The sequence below is a fragment of the Lycorma delicatula genome, chromosome 1, assembly GCF_047948215.1.
Source record: "Lycorma delicatula isolate Av1 chromosome 1, ASM4794821v1, whole genome shotgun sequence".
NCBI classification, from domain to species: Eukaryota; Metazoa; Arthropoda; class Insecta; order Hemiptera; family Fulgoridae; genus Lycorma; species Lycorma delicatula.
Genome location: NC_134455.1, coordinates 82307543 through 82328206, shown reverse-complemented (window position 1 = coordinate 82328206; position 20664 = coordinate 82307543). Strand labels below are relative to the sequence as shown.

Here is a 20664-nt window from a genome sequence, read left to right as displayed (position 1 = left end):
TTAAAAAGTTGATCCGCTTTTAGTTTTCCATAAAAAGACAGTACCAAAATCCCTTTGGACCATGACTCAGAAGAGATCAATTTTAGTTTTTCAAACATGGCACCGTTTTATGATCAATTTGCTTTAATCCTCATCAACAAACTTCACATGAAAGAACCTGCAACCCTCTCTTTTTGTATATAGTTTAGTACGACGGATATTCTCGTCACTTGTAGCGGCTTTTATTAATTCCACAACATTTTCTTCAGTAGCCGTCAGCACAAATGAGTAACAAACAAAGCTCTCATTTTTGGCTTCTCGAGCTATCCATTCAATGCTAACGACAAGGAGACAGTCCCAGACATCGCGGAGTCTTCTGAATTGAAGAAGTTTGAGGTCAAGGTGGACCCGAAGCGAAAGCGTAGGCCTCGGATGATTGTCTACGACATTGACCGGCGGCTATCTGACGAGGTTGTTCTGTCCCTTATTACGGACCAGAACATTGAGTTAGATGAGACCGCGTTTAAGAAAGAGTGTAGGCTACTCTTCAAGACTGGAAAGCGTGGTGCCAACCGGAATCACGGTGTTTTTGAACTTGGTGCTGGTCTCTTCAAGAAGTTTATGTCCGAGGGTAGGTTGTATCTCGATCTCACGTCCTGTCGAGTCAGGGAGTACATCGATCTACAAAGGTGCTTTAAGTGCTGTCGTTTGGACCACAGAGCCAAATTCTGTAAGTATGCGTCAGTCTGCGCGCATTGTAGCGAGAAGGATCACAAGCGTGACGAACGTCAGCAGAAAGCCGAGGTTCCATCCTGCGTCAACTGTAAACGGTTGCACAAAGTGCAGACATTCGGTCAACAGTAAGGACTGTGGCTGTTATTTACGAGCGGTATAACTGAACTTCAATTCCCTGGAAAGTTAGGACTTCTTATTGATGCTTGATGTCTGTGTCTAGTGAAAGGTGAACTGTTGTTATGAGTCTCGGGGTTGCTTTTTTGAAGCGCCCATTACTAGCAAGGTGATCTACCAGGTCATGCGGTTTTTATGCGGTTAATGGTTTCTTCATATGCGTGATGATTTGCCCACTCCCCGATGCAGGAGGCTATTGGTTAAGGTCTATTGCGATTGCCAAATTGTTTCTTTGGCACGAGTTATAGTTGGAAAAATCGCAGAGAATGATTAATAGTGGGCTGGCTTTCTCAGTTTTCTCACGGTGAATAGATCATCTGAGGGGATCTGATTAGAGTAGTACCACGGATGGCTAGGGCGGAACCCTAGCCATCCTTCACCGGATACCATCGCACGGTAGTGCGGATGGTGTCCGCACTACCGTGAGGTGTGGGCTCCGCCTTGCCCAGGGCAGGCTGGTGTGAATGTGACGAAGAATAAATGTCACGCTGGACTCCACGATGGAGCTGAATGGAAGCCAGAGGTCTGTCCTCGATTCCCTAGTAGACCAGACCGGAGTCCATTAATTTGCATTAAAGAGTCTCTGCGATCAACAAATTTTTGAGGTATGCTTTAATGCTGAATTAACTCATGAATTACCGAAGTCTGGAACATTTACAGTCTCTAGTAGTTAGATATAAAGTATTGGACTAGACGTCGTGCCTTCGTGAACTCGGTTAGCTAGTTCATAGGGCAACAAAGTATGACAACAGAGAGAAGATGTCCAAAAGACGCCTGCAGCGAAGGCAAAGGTTAAAATTCACTAATGTAAATGTCTACCGAGGCATTTACATTGGTGGCAACCAAACTGAGGGCTGGCTGATGACTGTAAGATGTAAACAGTTAGAGGATCAAAAGACGTCCCTTCGTTAAATACCATAAGACTAGGAACGGGGGAGGTGGTGTGGCGACAGGAATCGCCACAAGGTGGGTGTTTCCCCTATGGGGGTTGGGATGTCCACTTAATGCACCGCTACCGATAATTCCTTTCTTACCACGTCTCGGCTGTTAGTTCTGGTTTAATTGATTGAGTGGCTCCATCTTTTCGACTCTCTATATTTAAGTTTAGTTTTCTATATTTAGTTTTCCAGTCATCAGGGGCACGTACTTGCTGGCAGTATTCTGTTCAAAAGCGATGACAATCAAAATTAAATATTCATCAGATTATAAAGAGATTTTTATGTTTGTCATTTTAGATGACTAAAATTTATTTAGGAATCTATTCCAAAAATATTAGCCAGTCGCAAAAAATGTATTACTTAATGCTATTTGTTGCCAAAATATGATAGATAACAAAAACTACTTAGAAAGTGACTAAAAACTCAATTTAGTTTTAAAATTAATGGTCTCCAGGTTTTTATTTGTACTTTTGTTGAGATACGAGTAATTCAAATACGAGTAAGTTTCAAATAAGGAGACAGGTGATTTTTGTAATTATATGCTTTCATAGTATTATTAAATATATCTATTTTATTTTTCTTAATGTTAATTTAATTAGTGTAGATCCTCTAAAAACTTTTACGGGTATGAATTGCTTAAAAAAATGTTTCACCTTGCTTGTCTGGATAATATACCGCGTAATGTTCCCGAGGCGCCACTCGGGGACTTGTTTTTACGCCAGAATCTATCAGTTGTGTGTGTATACTCGTAACCATCTGGGTTAACCAGCGGCATGATGTACCAGTCCATGTTATTCACTAGTTTCTTGTTGCCCTCATAACCTTGCACCAGTTGTTTTACAAGGAACAAGGCCACAGCCGGTGTGATCCATTCCCTACCGTGTGCTCCTGTGACAACAAAAAAAATATTATACAAAATTATAGCACAGAGTTAAAGATTATATTAAATAAGGCTAAATTTCTATAAATAAATTTATTTCAAATTAAGGAATGTTTATATTGTTGAAATATATAACACTGCTCCAATCTTGTAAACAATGATGTTAGTTTAACATTTAGAAAGTTTATTTTCAAATACCTTATATGACTGTCTCACAAGTATTCTTTCACAAATCCATGGTATGAAATTAGCTGACGAATAATCCTTATAGTTTTAATTTAATTTTTTACTTCCTTGTACGAAGTAAAGGACTATTGTGATCGTGAATCCGAAAAAATTTGAATTTTGGACTTTTTCTTAACTGCAGTAATAATCCCTCATTGAGAGTTTTTCAACGATATATCATAAACTGTACTTATAGCCAAATGAAATTTTAATTAATGAAATATTGGAATCATACAAAGGAAGGCACATCGGTTCGAATTAAATTTCATCTCCTTTTCTTTTTCTTAACTTTTTTTTAATTTAAATATATTGATTTTTTGGTAATTATTAACCTGTGATTGTAAAAAGAAACATTACAATAAATAATTATTCAATAATAACAATAAAAATTTTAAAAAATGAAAAAATCAGAAGTTATTAGTGAAAAAATTTTTATGTACTTTTAAAAATGTGTATATGTAATTTATAGGCATTTTTACATATATGTGTAATAGATTTGGTGAAACATCTGATTATTTAATATTAATTGAAAATTATAATTTAGAATCGTATTATTTTTGGATTTTCTACTTTAATTTTATTTAATTATTCTGGAATTCTGTTTAATTTTATCTAAATGACGTTTCATTTTTTCTTTTTATAATTTTGATCGTATTTTTTTCTAAAATATTTAATTTTTTTGTTTTGTAATATTGGAAATTTTGTTTCGTTTAATACCTAGTTAAAATCTATCAAATTTTGATATGTTATTAAACTTGAATGTTATTATAAATTACATTTTATTGAATGTTAAATTACATTTTGAATGTTATGTTGTTGAATATTATTGTATGTTATTATAGAGTCTTTATGTTAGTATTTAGTTTCTGTTGACTGGATTCATACCATTTTACTCATAATCAAATTCTGATTAAAAATTGTATTTTATTGCGCACTTAACAAAATTGTTATTTTACTTTGTTTACCAACACAAAATTCTTATGTTCTTCGATTCCAATCTTTTGTATTTTACCGCAGGTTTCTCGAAAACTATTAAAAGTACAGTCGTGGGACTTATCTGTTTTTCAATTTTTCACGTCAGATTTCATATAAAACAATTAAATTTACTTCTTAATTTGGGTCTCAAGAATTGCAGTCTGGCTTAATTTTACCGAAGGCCCAGAAATCGAGGCAAAATCTTTTCCCAGTTGACATTCGCTAACGAAGCATTTTTGAACCGATATTTGAATGAACTTTCTTATTTATTTTCACCAGTTTATTACTGAAAGTTTATTATATTTTTTATAATCATTCTGTACTTAAGACTTTTTCGGATTTTTTTAGCTATTAACGATACGGATTCATTCATTACTCTTGTATCAGAAAATAGTACACGAGTGGATTTTTTTTATCCTCCGGGACCATCGTTAGGTATTGCTTCAGAAGATGAGATGAAATGACAATTTTGTAGCTTGTGAAAATGCCATGCCTGACGGGATTCGAACCTTGGACCTCCGGGTGAAAGACAGAGTCGCTCGCTACGACTCACGCAACGGAGGCCGACACGTGAGTAGATGCTGAACCGAAAGAAAGTGTACTATTGTTAACTCAGACAAATTTTTAATTATTAAAAAAATGTTTCGATACAACATTTTTACTTTTAATAATGAAATAATATTTGTCAAGAGTTACATTAATTCCGTATAAATTTGATAGAAAGTAGGAAAATTAATTTCAAACTTTTTAAATAGATAACTTTAAAAATGTCATTATAAGGAATATTTTCCTTTGTTTAATTTACGGTAAATTTTTTATTTTTTCCTCTGTTTTTCATGCTACCTTTCACGCTTGCATAACAGATGGTAATGAAGCATGAAAACAAAATAAATGCGGTAAGAGTATTTAAATTATTTAAATTTGAAAAAATTATGTTAATATTTTCAACAATTGCGATGGGATAATTTTCGATTTAATATGCATTATATTAAAAAAATTAAACTAAGAGTTCCGACTTAGTAAAAAAGAAAAATTATAACAACCAGGGTGTCCCATATAAAACGCAACCCAACCTTATATTGGTAGGTATTGAAATAATAAAAAGGCATGTGTAAATGTAAATGTAATTTTTATTATTACCATCCATTACCTTACATTTAGAGTAAATGTTGGAAGTAGCCGCCATATTCTTGAATACAAGCTTCAATTCTTTTTACAGCGTTTCTTGCAACTTTTTTCAAAGTTTGTGGCTGGATATTTAATACAGCTGATTCAATATTAACTTTCAGCTGTTCAAGTGTTCATGGTTTGTTGCTGTAGGCTTTTTCTTTGAGGTAAGCCCATAGAAAAAAATCCGCCGCAGTCAAATCTGGAGATCTTGGTAGCCACAAGCCTCGACCGGTAACACGATTACCAAAGAATTCCTCAACGAAATCAGAAGTTGAACCTGCGTAGTGCGATGTCGCGCCGACATGTTGTAGCCAGCAGTATCTGTCTTCCTCTTCCAAGAATGCAATGAATTGAAATAAAATATCCTGATATCGTTCTGCATTAATGGTGTACTCGAAAAAAATAGGACCTATTATTTTCTTCCGCGATATCGCGCACCACACGCCCAACTTCTGCGGGTGTAATTGTTTTTCGTGATAAACGTGGGGATTTTCAGCACTCCAAATTCTACTGTTTTGGCTGTTTACTAGCCATCCAAATAAATCCGTGCTTCATCTGTGAAAAATAACGAATCCATAACATTAATTCCGTCACGCAGAAATCGACGGAACTATTGACAATATTGTAGCCGTTTTTCTTTGTCGGGCTCAAGAAGTTGATGAACCGTTTGAATGCGATAAGGTCGTAATTGTAATTGTTTGGTCGCCCGATGAACAGTTGATTTAGACAAATAAATTTCAGCAGACAAACGTCTGATCGATTTATTTAGCGAGGCGAGTAATCGGTCTTTGATTTCAGTGACTGTATCTGTATTCAACACTGACGCAGATCTTTTGTGTTCCTTGTTATTAACAGAACCAGACTCTCTAAATTTTGCAACTAACCTTAATACTGATGTTTTGTTAGGAGCTGGTTTATCTGGGTACTTATGGCGAAACAAATCTTACACTGCAATCACTGATTTCGTACTGAAGTACGACTCAACAATGAAAACACGTTCATCTAGCGAAAACGCCATCTTGTCTCTAGCAATACACTGAACGTTATGATTGCATTGTTGTTACTATCGGTAGTGTTCTATTGCGTCGCCGCGATGTTCAGATGTTGGACGAGTCCATTTCAGTAACATTACTTTTACGTAGAATTCCGATTTTCAGGAGTTGAGTATTAAATAAACTTTGCTGTAAATTCACACTAGTATTTCTTTTCATATGAAGTCTTTTGATTCATCGATCAGCGCTAAAATATAGCACTCCAACAAAAATACGGAAAATCCAACCAATTATTCCGTTAATCGCAAAGACAGATATTCGAATTAAATGTAAGAGCATATTCTTTAAATCATAAATTAAGAAATATATAGTAATAACAGCTTATCAAACGGATAGAGATAAATCTGCCTGTAAAGATTTGTCGGAATTCGATTCTTTGAAAAAAATAAACATAAAAAATATAAACGTTTATTTCAGTTATGACAAATACTTATTTAACGATCTATAGACATACGAGTAAATAGTGTGCAGGTTTATGCTAAAGTTTCAGAAGTATATTACATTAGAAAATAAAAGAAATCAGTTTACAATTATTCTGATTTTAGATATATTTATCCAATGAACATGGCTGACTGATAATTTGATACAAAACTAGTCTTACCATCTGATATCATTGATTCAAAAATTACATTAAAACTACAAAGATAAATATGATATATGTCTTTAATAATTTCCACTTATCTACACAACTGTGATCCAAAAAAAGGATTAATGGAATGTATACAAAATATAATAATTCTTGTTTTGGTTAAAATAATAATATTTCCTGTCACGTTTCGTAATTAGTTTTTTTAAGTTCAATTGACGTTACTTAAATATATTTTTTCCGAATTCAATTTTCTACTAATTTGCATAATTCTATTTGATTACTTGCAATTTATCAAAGTTATTGTACATCAAATCTAAAAAAATTGTGTTGTTAGACACCAGTTTTTTGTGTTTTGCAATAATTTTCTCAATAACTAGAGATACAATTGTGGAACCTGTTTTTTAAATTTATAAAATAATCATGTTATATGTTAATAGAAGTTTCACGAATTTTAGTATGGCTTTATTTTACCCTAGGAGCAAAAATCAGGAGCAATAATTGATTTCGTATGCTACAATTCGAAAACATCCAGGTTTAAATAAACTATTTTCTTTATTTTCGTTTGTAGAACATATCTTGAAATTCATTTCGTTTCTTCAGGAGACACTCTGCATATTTTATATACACATTTATACAATTAAATAAGGTAGTTATCCGCCAAATTATACAGGAATTAGTACAGAGCTTTTACTTAAATGTAAAAGTAATAAATATTTTCTTTTTAAAACTCAAATGCGTGCTGGATAAAAATAATTTGCTTTATAAATTTTTAAAAACACTTCTGAAAGGCAACTTAATTTGCTAAAAATTAATTCATATAACTGAAGAAAAGGTTGACATTCATAATAAAGAGTGTTTATAAAGAACTCCTCTGATTCAAGTACTATTTAAACAGCATTATATTTAAAGTATTACATGAGTATATGTTCTGAAGTTTGTTTTGGTGTTTAATGCACTTCGATGTATGCACTATTCGTTGCCCTGCACTTCTCCAGACGGTAATCTAGCTCTTCCCACGTACTCGCCAGCATGTTGGGTGTAATGGATGCTACTGCCGTAACAATCTTCTCCCGTGGGTGGTAGATATCACGAATTTTCTTCGAATATGCTATGTTTTTTCATAAGCCCCACAAGAAGAAATCTAGTGGGTCACGTCTGGGCTCCTTGGTGGCCATATGATCGGCCCTCCTCTTCCAATTCACCTGCTTTAAACCGATTGTTTAATGCAACAGGGAGATGGTTGCTGTAATCCAACGAAGCGCCGTCTAGCTGATAGAAAATTAATTATTTTTCTTTTGAATATCATTAATCTGTGGAAAGACCTAAAGTTCGAGCATATCACATAAAATATACCTATTACTTGTGCTTTCTAAAAAAATGAACGGGTCCACAATACGGTGATTCATCAGTTCGCATCAAACATTGACTTTGAAAGAGCAACGCCGATGTTCGATAATTTCATGCGGTGGCTCTGATCATCAAATCCTGTAATCGTGTCGATTTACTGACCCGCTAATGTGGAATGTCGCCTAAACTTAAATAATGACATTTTTGAAGTAGTCCGAATTTTCATCAATTTTGTTAAGCATCAAAGCTGCAAACTCCAATCTTTTCTCTTTGTCATTGAGCTTCGATTTCTTGTAAAAGTTTTATCTTATACGCACGTAGTCTAAGCTTCTTACGCACCACTTATACACTGTAGATTTAGGTATTCCTAACTCTAATCTGCTGCTCGCTAATAATTTCCTACGCGTTTAAGATGCTCGAATTCGTTCCACATTCTGTTCAGATATGGACGGTCTTCCTGGCGACTTCCTCTTTAGAACATTGCCTGTTTCTTTAAATAGATTAAACCACTAGAGTATTGTTTTATTCGTTTGCGCGGGGCACCACCATATTCACGTCCATAATTACATTGAACTGTGATAACCGTTTCGGTTAAATCACGCACTGAGCGTTTAGCTTCGGTGTCGTCATGACAGAGTGAACTGCCGACTGGATACGCAGTGAAGGTCACACAATGATGCCAACCGCAATAAATATTTGCGATGAAAAAATTAATAATATAACGAACAAAAATATGAAAACCAAATGCTTTTAACTGATTCCATTATTTCATTACGATTTTTTGGAACCAAGGTGTTCTTTTATAAACACTCCGTATAATGTAGGAAGTCCTACTAAGGACTTTGCAAAGTATTTCATCCGCTTCAGTTTTATTGGTTCTGAAAATTATTTAAAACTTAAAATCTATTCAGTCAAATACATAGTTTTTATCTAGTATTAAAAGCTAACATAATCAAAAATATTATTCCAACAAAGATAATAGTTATTAAAATTTAGGATATTTTGTATTGGGTGTTCCTAAAATAATTATGCACCTAAATAAAAACATCTGGATTGTATGCAGTAAAAAACGGATTAACTTGTTCTTTCATATTATTTTTATTATATTATTGAAAGTAACAGCTGGTTTCTATGGTTCAATGTTAACGATACTTTTTATTTTCATAACTTTTGAAACTTTTTACTTTTTTGAAAATTTTGTGAATTTTTGTGATAATTGTTTTAACATTTCAACTGGCATTTTTTTTTTTGAAAACGTGTTTCGATGTGGTTGTAAGAACACAGAATACGCCAAGGAAATATCTCTCAAAGGTTCTCAGAGATGAGTGCGATCAAGTTTCGTGAAAATGGATTTGTCAAAGACACGACCGAATCAAGACGACATCTATCCTGACAGAGGAAAGGGTGGATGATATTTCTGATTCCATAGCTTAAATTTCCAAAAGAATCTAACAGAAATAAGATAAAACCAGCAGAAATCTCAAGGTGTAGTACTCACAGATCATTGAAAAATCATTTAAAACTGCACCCGTACCAAATAACTGCTATGCATCACTTACATAATTTCAATTTTCCTAAACGTGTTGAATAATGCCAGCGATTTTTGGATTATATAAATTAAAAATTCATTCTCGATGTAACGTATATCAGGTGAAACGTTTTGTCAGCTATCGAGCCATGTCAACAGCCAAAACAGTGTGGTCAGTGAATAATCCATGAGAGATCTTGAAACAACCATTACATGACGAAAAAATTGGAGTTTGGTGAGTAATATCACGTAAGCGGATAATCATTTAGTTTTCCAAAACACAGTAAACTTAGAACGTTGTTACAATGAAATTATCTATCCTTTCATCGTTTAACTAAATGAGGAAGAAATTGCTGAAGCGTACTTCTAACGAGATGGAATAGAGGCACACATCACCAATATTTCGATAAATTTGCTGCGTGAAATCTTCGAGGGTAGGTTCATTTCAAAACACATCTAGTCAAACAGATCTCCAGACATCCTAAAACCTAAAGATTTTTATTTATGGGGAGCAATGAAAGGATTTTTTTTACAAGAACAAGCCTCATACTCTGGATGAACTGAAAAATAATATAACTGAATTTGTAAAAATAATCAATCTTTTTGTGTGTTTCACCATGTATTATCAAACATTTCAAACGTGTTCAGGAAAGCCTAGAGGATGCCTACGAGTATAAATAAAAAATTCATTGTAATATTATTCGTTTCAACAATTTGTCAACTGAATATAATAAATTAAACATTGGTGCACTGTTTCATTTTGAATATCCTAAATAATTGGTCTAAATTCGATATAATACTAGTATAACGTTGCATTTTGGGTAACACGACAAGAAAGGAAATGATTAAACAATTCTTCCACTGTGTTTTTACTCTAAGAGTTAAATCTTAATTGTTTACGTTCTTTCAATTCAAACATCACGAGAGTTCGTATAGTTTACAACGTACAGAGGTTATTTCATAATAAGGAATTATTTCAGATACTAAAAAAAGATTTCATACCATAAAATCTCCCAAAATTTCATGATATTTTCTGATATGCGGAGTAGATTAGTATTATCTCTGCTCGTATGGCTGTTCATGAGTTCGAATACCAGCCAGGTTTGGTATGTTTCGCACACCAGAAAAATCTCTCACAAGTAAGTAAAATCGGACATTAACCTATAGTTATTGAAAGGAAATGATTAATTTGAAATTTTTTAACGTGAGATAACTTTTTTTAAGAACATTAGATCGATATTTTACAGGAAAATATCCAAAACTGATTTATCTAAATCAGCGTTTCTCAACCAGGGTGTCGCGGTGATATGAAAGGGGAGTCGAGAAATTAACCTACAACGTTACACGAATACAATAATGAAATCATTTCATGAGAAAAAAGAATCATTTATTATAACCATTTTACTTACATTTATAAGAACACATGTAAAGAAAATGAGATCGTTACGTTTGTTTTTCATTGAAAAGTTTCTCCGTACGTGGGTCTATGTTAGAAACTACCAAATTCTGAAATTGAAAAAGACGATTCATATATTTAGTTTATAGTGCAACCATGAACGAAAAACCCTTTTCATAGAGGTAAGACGTGGCGAGGGAAGGCGTGGTAAGTTATTAATATTTTCAGTGTTTCCGGGACTAAATTTCCATATTCACTTCGACGAGCAAACCTAAACGGATCTAGATGTGAATTGTAGATGTAACGTTTTATCGGCAGACATTTCGATCAGCTGGTCGTGAGTTTCAACCGGCAACTTAGCAGCTGCAATAACGTTTTCAATTAATGGATTCATTACCTGTCTTTTCGAGAAATCATTCTCATCTTCCCGGAAATACTCCGCCAACTGAATTTTTAGCTCAGAAAATTTACCTTCATGCTACCCAAACTGTAGCGAATAATAGTCTCTTCTTCATTCAAATTTTTCTAAATACAATCGAAAATGAGTGGAAACATATAAAAATTGTTACTTTGAAGACGAATAATCCAGATATCTTTCATTAATAAAACGTTTTTATCACGTCCTTGTAAATTTATATTCAAGTCGTTTAAATGCAAAAATATATCAGTTAAGTAAGCCAACAGCAACATATACTCATTATTCTGTAAAAACATTGAGAATGGCGATTTATTTGTCCCGGAAAAATACTACATATTCATCTCACAATTCCAGTAACCGGAATAAATTTTCCCCTGCGATAATCACCTGACTTCTGTATGTAAAAGAAGAGATTTTTTTCTTTTCGCCCATTTCATCGCTTAGTTTAGAAAGCAATCGATTCTGTAACAGTCGACATTAATAAAATTAAAGTTTTACAAAGAAGTTTTTTGAGATTTTTCGGCATATTTTTTTGTCTGTGAAAGAAGCAGTGTATCCATTCCGCCCTTGGTATGACGATCTTTTAAAATTTTCTCAGAAATTCAGTGTTCTTTCCTATTATCGCCTTTGCATTATCACGATATATTGCAATTCATCCCGTCCAACTTTTGTTATAGTTTTTAGTAGCTTCATAAATAAACATCAAAAAGACATTGTCCTGTTGGATGAACAGGTATCGATGTGCAAAATAACATATTCTCTTTGATTGATCGTCCTTATCGCGTTCACATCTTACAAACAGAACTGAGAATTGTTTGCCCCATCTGATGAGTCATTAAATTCTATGCTGAAAAATTCACTTTAACTCACTTGCTGAATTAACTGATTGCTAATTATCTTACCATAGATTGTACTGTGACGTTAGAAAGCGGGATATTTTTCAACTTTTTTGCTTTTTCCACGCTTATTAAAACACTGACCTTATCAACTGCAGCAGGCAGTATGAGGTTTTTGCTATTGTACTGAGTTTGGACATCTCAGCTATTCTTAATGCTATGAGATAAGATGCTTCACAAGTAAAGTAAAGTGTAATTTTATCAGAATGGCTATATTTACAAATAGAAGCTTGTTGGCTTTTCAAATTATAAAATTTTCTTTCGAAAAATTCCAAGGGTTTGCTTTTATGATCCGGATGTTCATTCTCCAAGTGTCAAATTAATTTTGATGGCTTCATGCTTTTATCGGAGAGGACTTAAAAGCAAACAACGCACTATGGTTTTCCATCCAATGAGGTAAAACCATAAAATAACTATAATCGTACAATCTTGTCTTTTTACCGATCAATTGACTGGATGTAGATGGCTCACTTCGATTTTTCACAAATCCATCCATTTTGCATAAGAATCTAATTGAAAAAAAAAACAGTTACACTTTTTGACTGCTCATTAAAAACCGAAATCTCAATTTTCACCGAAACTACTCTTTTAAAAACTTAAAGAAAGGTACCAGACGCACGCTTCGTATTCGAAACTAATCTGATTCTGCAATCCTTTACCCCTCTTTTAGACTACTGACAGCATGACATGTTCAAACGTATCATATACATGTTCTCTCATAGCGAATATTATGCAAGCAGACCAAATTACAAGGTGTACGTACACATCAAGTTGGAATTTGTAAATTATCCATGTTTGTACACTTCAAACATGCATGTTCATACCTGTCGTTATCAACGCAGTAAAATATTTTTAACTAGATTTCATTGGGTTTGTGGTTGGGGGATCGCGGTATATTCATTATATATATTTTTTTTTACTTTTTGGGGATCGTAGAGCTCAACCAGAAAAGTTGAGAATCACTGATCTAAATATTAGGCTATATTTATAAAATATTTTAACATAAATTTTGATCAAAACTACCTGCATCAATCCATATAGCTGGTTTTTCTTTTTTTTCTTTACTTTTCTTTGCTGGTTCAGATATTTTAATCACTTTTAAACTTCTACCTTCAGCTGATGTTCCTATTGTTTTTATCTCAACTATATCAGGATAATTTTCTTCTAAATATGATAAGTAATCCATAATATCTGAAACAGTAAGTTTAAATTTTAAACTACTTTTAATAGTCTGATTATAAATAACATTATATAATTACTATTTACATCTGAAACAATTCTTTAACTCTATATTTATTTTTTTTTTTTGTAATTTTTTTCTGCTTTCAGAACATACATATACTAGCACACATTTTAATCTAACCCTCTACTAAGTTGAAACATTTTCATTACCGGAAGGTAAGATGATACATTAATTTATTGAAATATTAGCTGCTGTTGCATATGACCCATATGTCTTTCTTACTGATGAATATGATATATGTAAAATGCCTGAATCATAGAATTACCAATCATAACTACTTTCTTTCAGAGTACGTTTATTTATATTATCAGTTTGTGTAGTGAATATAAAAAATTATAAACAATTGTAAAGTCAGATTAATAAATCTGTATTTTGGTATAAATGATTTGCTGAAGTACATTCGGCTACAGTAAATTCGGAGAAACCAGTGGAAAACCACTATATTTCTCAAATTTCCTATTTATCCAGAGAAATATTGGTTAATTTTAAAAATAATTATATTTATTTATCGGTAGTACTTTTTCCATATCAACTGGCATAAAAAGATTACTATGATAGATTTTTATCGTTTCCGAATATGGAGTGTAACACAATCAAATTAGATTTTCTAAAGAAAGTAATACATTTTTTAAATGAGTAAATTTCGTGTGCATAAGGGAAATATTGCAAATTTAGTAAATATCTAAACAATTTCGTTAACTTTAAAAAGAATATCGTTAAGTTAAAAAAAGCCTCTCTAAAACGTTCATTGCAGTCTAATTTTTCACAATTAATTTATAAAAGAGCATAATGTAAAAGCTTTTCTCTAATATCAGATTAAAAAATAAATAAAATAAAATATTTTATTAAGAAGTTTTCATTTAGAGATATTTTGTATGCAATTGACAACATAAATGGTAATTAACAAGAAGTTTTCTATCGTTTCATTTTCTGACATTAAAAAAGTAATTTTTTTATCGTTTCTCATTAAAATCTATGTATAAACTGAGAACATCCGAGCATGTCTTATTCAGAAATCTCTTGGCCGGTTTCAAAATAAAATGTGAATAATATTTTAGCTTTATTCTTATTTAAATTTAAAGAAGATTTTCGTCATTAATTAATTTATTTTCTTGTTTACAATCACAGTTTAAGCAACTTGCCAGTTCCAACTCCAGAAAACTACAATATACACGAAGAAAACAGTATAGGGTGTCAAACAAAGAAACTTTCAGGAGCTGTTCTCCTGGCTAATAAAATGAAAAAAGTTCATATAAACATAGGTCTGTAAACGCTTTGTTTTCAAGTTGCGGCTAGCGAAAGATTTTTCTCGGATTTCAGCTCTTCTAATAAAAAGTAACTTTTATTAGAGTTATTCTAATTAAAATAATCTATATAAATAAAAATGTAAATGTTTCTTTGTTCAAAATCTTAAATCTCCGAAAGTTCTTCAACGATTGCTTTGAAATTTTGACACAACGTTGCATTCGATTACGCGTGTGTTTTTATATACCTACTCTTATATAGATGTCGTATCTGCAACAGGTAAAAAAATGCTATTTTTTTAAAAATAGCGCTATCTGTTGGACGTAAAAGCAATTCACGCTGTACTAAATATTTTACGATTCCATTTCAATGTTTCTGTTATGTGTGTCCGCCGTAGACTAAAAAACTACTGGACCGATTTACGCGCGGGGAAAGAGAAAGAAAGGGAAAAATTGAAAAGCTAAAAGGGAAGAAGGGTAAAATGGAAAAAAGAAAAAAGGGGAAAACGGGAAAAAGGAAAAACGGGATAAGAAAATGGAAACGGTTAAAAGAAAAGGGGAAAGGGAAAGAGAAAGAGAAACGGGGAAAGAAAATGGGATTAAAATAGGGGAATAAAGGAAGGGAAAGGGAATATTGTAAAATTGAAATTGAAAAAAGGAATTGGAAAAAGGGAAAGGTTAAATTTTGTGAAATTCCATAATGTTCATTTTGTTAATGTTTTATCATACTTTCAATTGTGTTCATTTAATCTAGATATATATATATACTCAAATCTAGCAATAGCAAAGCATTGCCGAGTCTGCTAGTTATAAATATTTTATTAAAATTATGGGTCCCTACTGTAATTTTTTGGACTCCAATCAAAGAGTACAGTTTGTAGTTTCTTATGTAATTTGAGGTGGGAAATTGGATAAAACAAATCCCAGAACTATAACTCCAGTAGTTTTTATGATATCCGACGTAAAACAAAATTCGGTTTCGAAAAACAATTTTTTTAGATTTGTAGTACAATATGTTAAATGATTAATAAATGCGGAAGATTTGCTGACAAAATTTGTAGAAAACTTAATTCTGAGAAAATTGATGTAAATATGTCCAATAAAAAGTAAATAAAAGCTTTTAAAAACCGGTTTTTTATTGAAGCAAAATAGACGAAAATAGACAGAAAATCGTATTATTCTTTCTCTACCTAAAAAATATTCTTTTTAATAGCAAAACAAAAAAATAAAATACATGACATGATAAATGGTAACAAAATAACAAACCTCAGTTACAATAACTGTTCAAAATTCCCATCTTCACAATGTACACAGCACTCTGCCCGACGTAAAATATTTTCAGTGGCTTTCTATAACATTCAGAATCGTTTCGTATAAATTTAATAGAATTTCGTATTTAAAAGAGTAACTATTCTTTACTATTAACGGTTTTTGTAGGTATACTATCGTTTTTATACGATCCCAAATGAAGTAATCTAGTGGCGTTAAATCAGGTGATCGTGGTGGCCAATTGATTGGTCCACCACGTCCAATCCAGTTTAAGAAATTCGCATTCAAGTGATTTCTAGCTACTAAAGAAAAATGTGACGTTGCACCATCGTACTGGAAAATCATTTGCAATCTAGTTTGTAAAGGTTCATCCTCCAAAAGAGGCGGCAAACTAATTTTCAAGAAATGAACGTAGGTACCTCCCGTAAGGTTTTCATTGAAAACAAATGCCAATCTCCTTGACGGAGTGGCAGCATCTCGGCTTTACATTCGGAGGTCCTGGGTTCGAATCCCGGTCTGGCATGGCATTTTTCATATCCTAAAAAATTCCATTTCCATATCCCACGCACAAGCTTCAAACTTATGTGGTAATATCAACAAGCTATAAAAAAAATGGTCCCATAAATAATGCAAATACCAAAAATTAATGTGAAATATATGCTGGAAACTAGTTTCCATAGTACCATAAGGAGTGTCTTCACTCCATAAATGAATACATTTAGAACTGGAAACTCCGTTTCTCATAAAAGTGGCTTATTCAGTAAATAAAACTGAATTTACCTGATCAGCGTTGTCTAGAAACCAATGAGAGGGGTAATTTGTTGGCCACAAATTTTGAATCTTCTACAGACGGAAAAGGTAAATTCTTTCCGTAGAATGCGCCACACTTTGTTTTTTGACAAACCAGTGCTAAATGAAATTCGCCCAGTACTAGTGCTTGGACTACGCTGAATATGTTGAATCACATGACGTTCATCATTAACACGATGTTTTACTTGGCGTTCAACAAAGAATGAACACGTTAGAAATGACCCTTTTGTTCGTAAATTCTGATACCGAAGAATGTTTAAAGACGATGCTTAAAAGAAAGCTTTAAAAATAATGTTAATTAGGTACAGAAAGAATAATATGATTTTCTATTTTTCGTCTGTTTTGCTTCAATAAAACCCGGATTTTTTAAAGTTCTTATTTACTTTTTATTGGTTATATTTACATTAATTTTCTCAGAATTAGATTCTCTACAAGTTTTGTTAAAATCTTCCGCATTTATGAATCGTTTAAAAAAGCTATTATACTACAAACCTAAAAAAACTTGTTTTTGACACCGAATTTCGTATTTTACGTCGGATACCTTAAAACTATTGGAGTTACAGTTCTAAAACCTTGTTAACCTTTTTTTCAGATCAAATTACATAAGAAACTACCAACTTTACTCCTTAATTCTGGTCCAAAAAATTTCAGTAGGGCTTTTTTTTATTAGAAGAAGTGAAATCCAGGGGAAATCTTTCGCTAGCTTGAAAACGAAGCGTTTCCAGACCTATGTTTATATGAACGTTTTTCATTATTTTCACCAGTAAAACATGTCCTGAAAGTTTCTCTGTTTATTTGTGGGACACTGTATAAAGTTTACAATGTTTCCGAGGTCTACCTATATTCTCCGACCAGAATTATAAAATATAGCCATCTTTGAAATTTATCCTTTATCATCCCACCCAGGTGTTGTCTCCATTGATTTTTGTTTTTCTCAATCGTATACAGCACAGCCATAACATTTAATAAATTTCTAATGATCATTATACAGCCTATTCTCTCTTGAGCAACTTTTAACTGTTCGTAAAAATTTCATTTCGGGAGCTTGAATCCTACATAGTTCTCTTTTCCGTGTCACGCAGATTTTGATTCCAGATTAAACAACGCGTACTGTCATCATTTTTTAAAACTATGAATTTATTCAGGGAACTTTATTGTTGGTTAAGCAGAGTATATAATATTTTATAACATAACTTCTCATGTAGTATGCATTTGGAATTGCTACAATTGCTAACATTCAGATTACGTTATTTAAAAGATACGGTTTCCGCTATGAATGAAATTTCGAGAAAAGAAGATTGGATTTCATTTTGATATTTATATTATTAAAGTCGAATTTATTGTTCTCAAGATATCAGAATAATAATCTTTTAGTGTTATTGTTATACAATTTTCTAGGTAAACGAAGATTTAATTTTTAAAAAAAATCTAAATAAAACAAAGTAATAGTTTTTCTTTCTTAATAGAAAGCATATTTTTAACAAGGAAATTTTGTACAAGTATTATTACAACAAATATCAACTATTTAAATGCAAGTAAAACGGTTAACTGCCACGGTATTTATATATTAAGTTTTAAAATACATTTTTAAACCTTTTATATGTAAAACCTACATCTAAAATTACAGTCGTATATTGAAAAAAAGTTTTTATAAAAAATAAATTAAAAGAAAAAGTGTCAATTTCATAAAAAAATTCTAAAAACAAATGATTTCTTATTTTTTATAAGCTTACCGAAATATGGGTATTAAAATTTGCCTTTTATTATTAAATTAATAACCGCAGATAGTATTTTAATTGAAGTATATGATTTTATAGTATTTTTCTCTGGTACTTGAAGTTGAAAAGTTTCAGGTAATTTATGCACTAAAATGACGTAAGAAGCCGACTTTCACCCATCCACTGAGATGGTAAGCATAACGGTAAATCTTTTGTTTCTCGTAACCTTAAACTATATGTACGTAGGTTATTAACGTCACTCCTTCTTTTTTCAATACACAATATATATGTGTATTTATGTATATGCTAATAATGCATTGGCTTTGATGACTGCGTTCCGTTTCGTAGAGCACGTATAGTAATCGGTTTCAAGTCATATTTTATTTTAAATCCATAGAAAGAGTAATTTAATCCTTGTAAATTGTCTAGTAAAATGTAAGTTAATTGATATCTTTTTAAAATAGAAAAACCAGATTTATATAAAATCGTACATATAGTACCGTTTGGTTCTGGCCTGGTCAGATTATAAGCAGCTTCATGTGTAAAAGCCCATGAATAATTTCTGCGCTTTAGTTTGAATAACTTCATTAGTAACTACGAAGCCCAAAATAAATTTATAAATTATTTAAGTTGTTAAGTTTTTTTAAGTTGTATTTAAGTTGTTACTCCCCCCCCCCCCATTGAAGTTCAGGACAATTGAGCGTCAATCGGGGGGAGTACGAAGCAATGTGACGCGTTATGGAAATTCCAAACTCCATTTCCACAGACATAAGGCCGAATTTTTAATTAAAAGGAAGTATTGTGATTATAAAACACGATTTCACCATTTATGACAAATTATAAGAGAGATACACAAAATTTTACGCGTGTTATTTTTATCACTATGTAAATGTTTACTAATTTTCTATTTTCCGACACCTAAAATACATCATTGAATGAATAAATATTAATTTTGAATAAATTTGATATGTTTTTGTGATTTCGAGGTGAAGCACCTCAACTAAACAATTATCTTTAAAAAAATCTACCTTGTGATGAGTTTTTAATTTTTGCCCGGCATCTTGGATCCGCCATATTGAATCAAACTTAATCTTTTTTAAATAGGAAGATAGACATATGACAGATGATTTCAGTTTAAAATTTTACAAGAAAAACAATGGTGAAACCCGTTTTTCTGATAATGCCTTCGTTGTCGAGTTATAAACATTCAAAAATGCAATGACGTGAATGCAAATATCGTGTTAACAATAAAACGAGGTAAAACGTGCTGCATGGACAATTTTATTGCATTTTACATTCATAATGCATAACAAACTTGAAACAGCGCTGTAATACTGATGATGATAATAATAAACAATAACTAATAATTAACAACAATTTAAACAGCTATATCAACTGATATGATTTTCTGATCTGCAATACATCTAATGACTTTTTATCAGTTGTAACAGTTTTTGGTCTACTGGTGCGAATATGATTCTTTACAGTACTGGTTTCTTCAAATCGTTGTACTGTCTTCATCACAGTTGATTTATTTATTGGTTCTTTGTTTGAAAATCTATTATTAAATAAATCATCACGCACTTCTTGTAAATGCCAAACTCTGTCATCATACCCGTACATCATCAATAGAGTTATTCTTTCAGTTACACTTAAAGAAGGCATTGTTCTTAGAAGCTTTAATATTTAAAACTATATAAATAAACGAGAAAACTAAGAAAACTTTCACAAAAAAACAAATTTAAACCGCTAGGCCTACAACTTAATTTTTACTAGCACTGTCAAATTTTACCGTTACAAATATACTGAAGTAAAAAGGTGAAATGAGGAGTTAATAAGCTGCATTGTAATTAATAGCTGATAAGTAATAAATATGAGCTGGAAGTAATATTATTTCATAGCTTTTAACATCACCCACAAATTTGTTGTGTTGTTAATTATCAGTAATTTTTTATCATTATAGTACTATTTAAAGTTCGTTATTGTATGTTTATGAATGTAAAATATAATAAAATTGTTCACGTAGCGCGTTTTACCTCGTTTTATTTTTAATAAATTTTTTCCGTCATTGCAATTTT

General features: G+C 32.0%; 1 protein-coding gene across 1 annotated transcript in view; it reads right to left on the bottom strand.

The window, feature by feature from the left end:
• LOC142317546 (carboxypeptidase B-like) overlaps positions 1-20664 on the bottom strand; it is a 129294-nt gene that overhangs the window by 13343 nt on the left and 95287 nt on the right. Inside the window, exons 5-6 of the mRNA XM_075354105.1 lie at positions 13326-13493; positions 2480-2714 (exon numbers count right to left, since the gene is read on the bottom strand). Coding sequence (XP_075210220.1) covers positions 2480-2714; positions 13326-13493 — 403 coding nt within the window. The remainder of the gene's footprint in view (positions 1-2479; positions 2715-13325; positions 13494-20664) is intronic.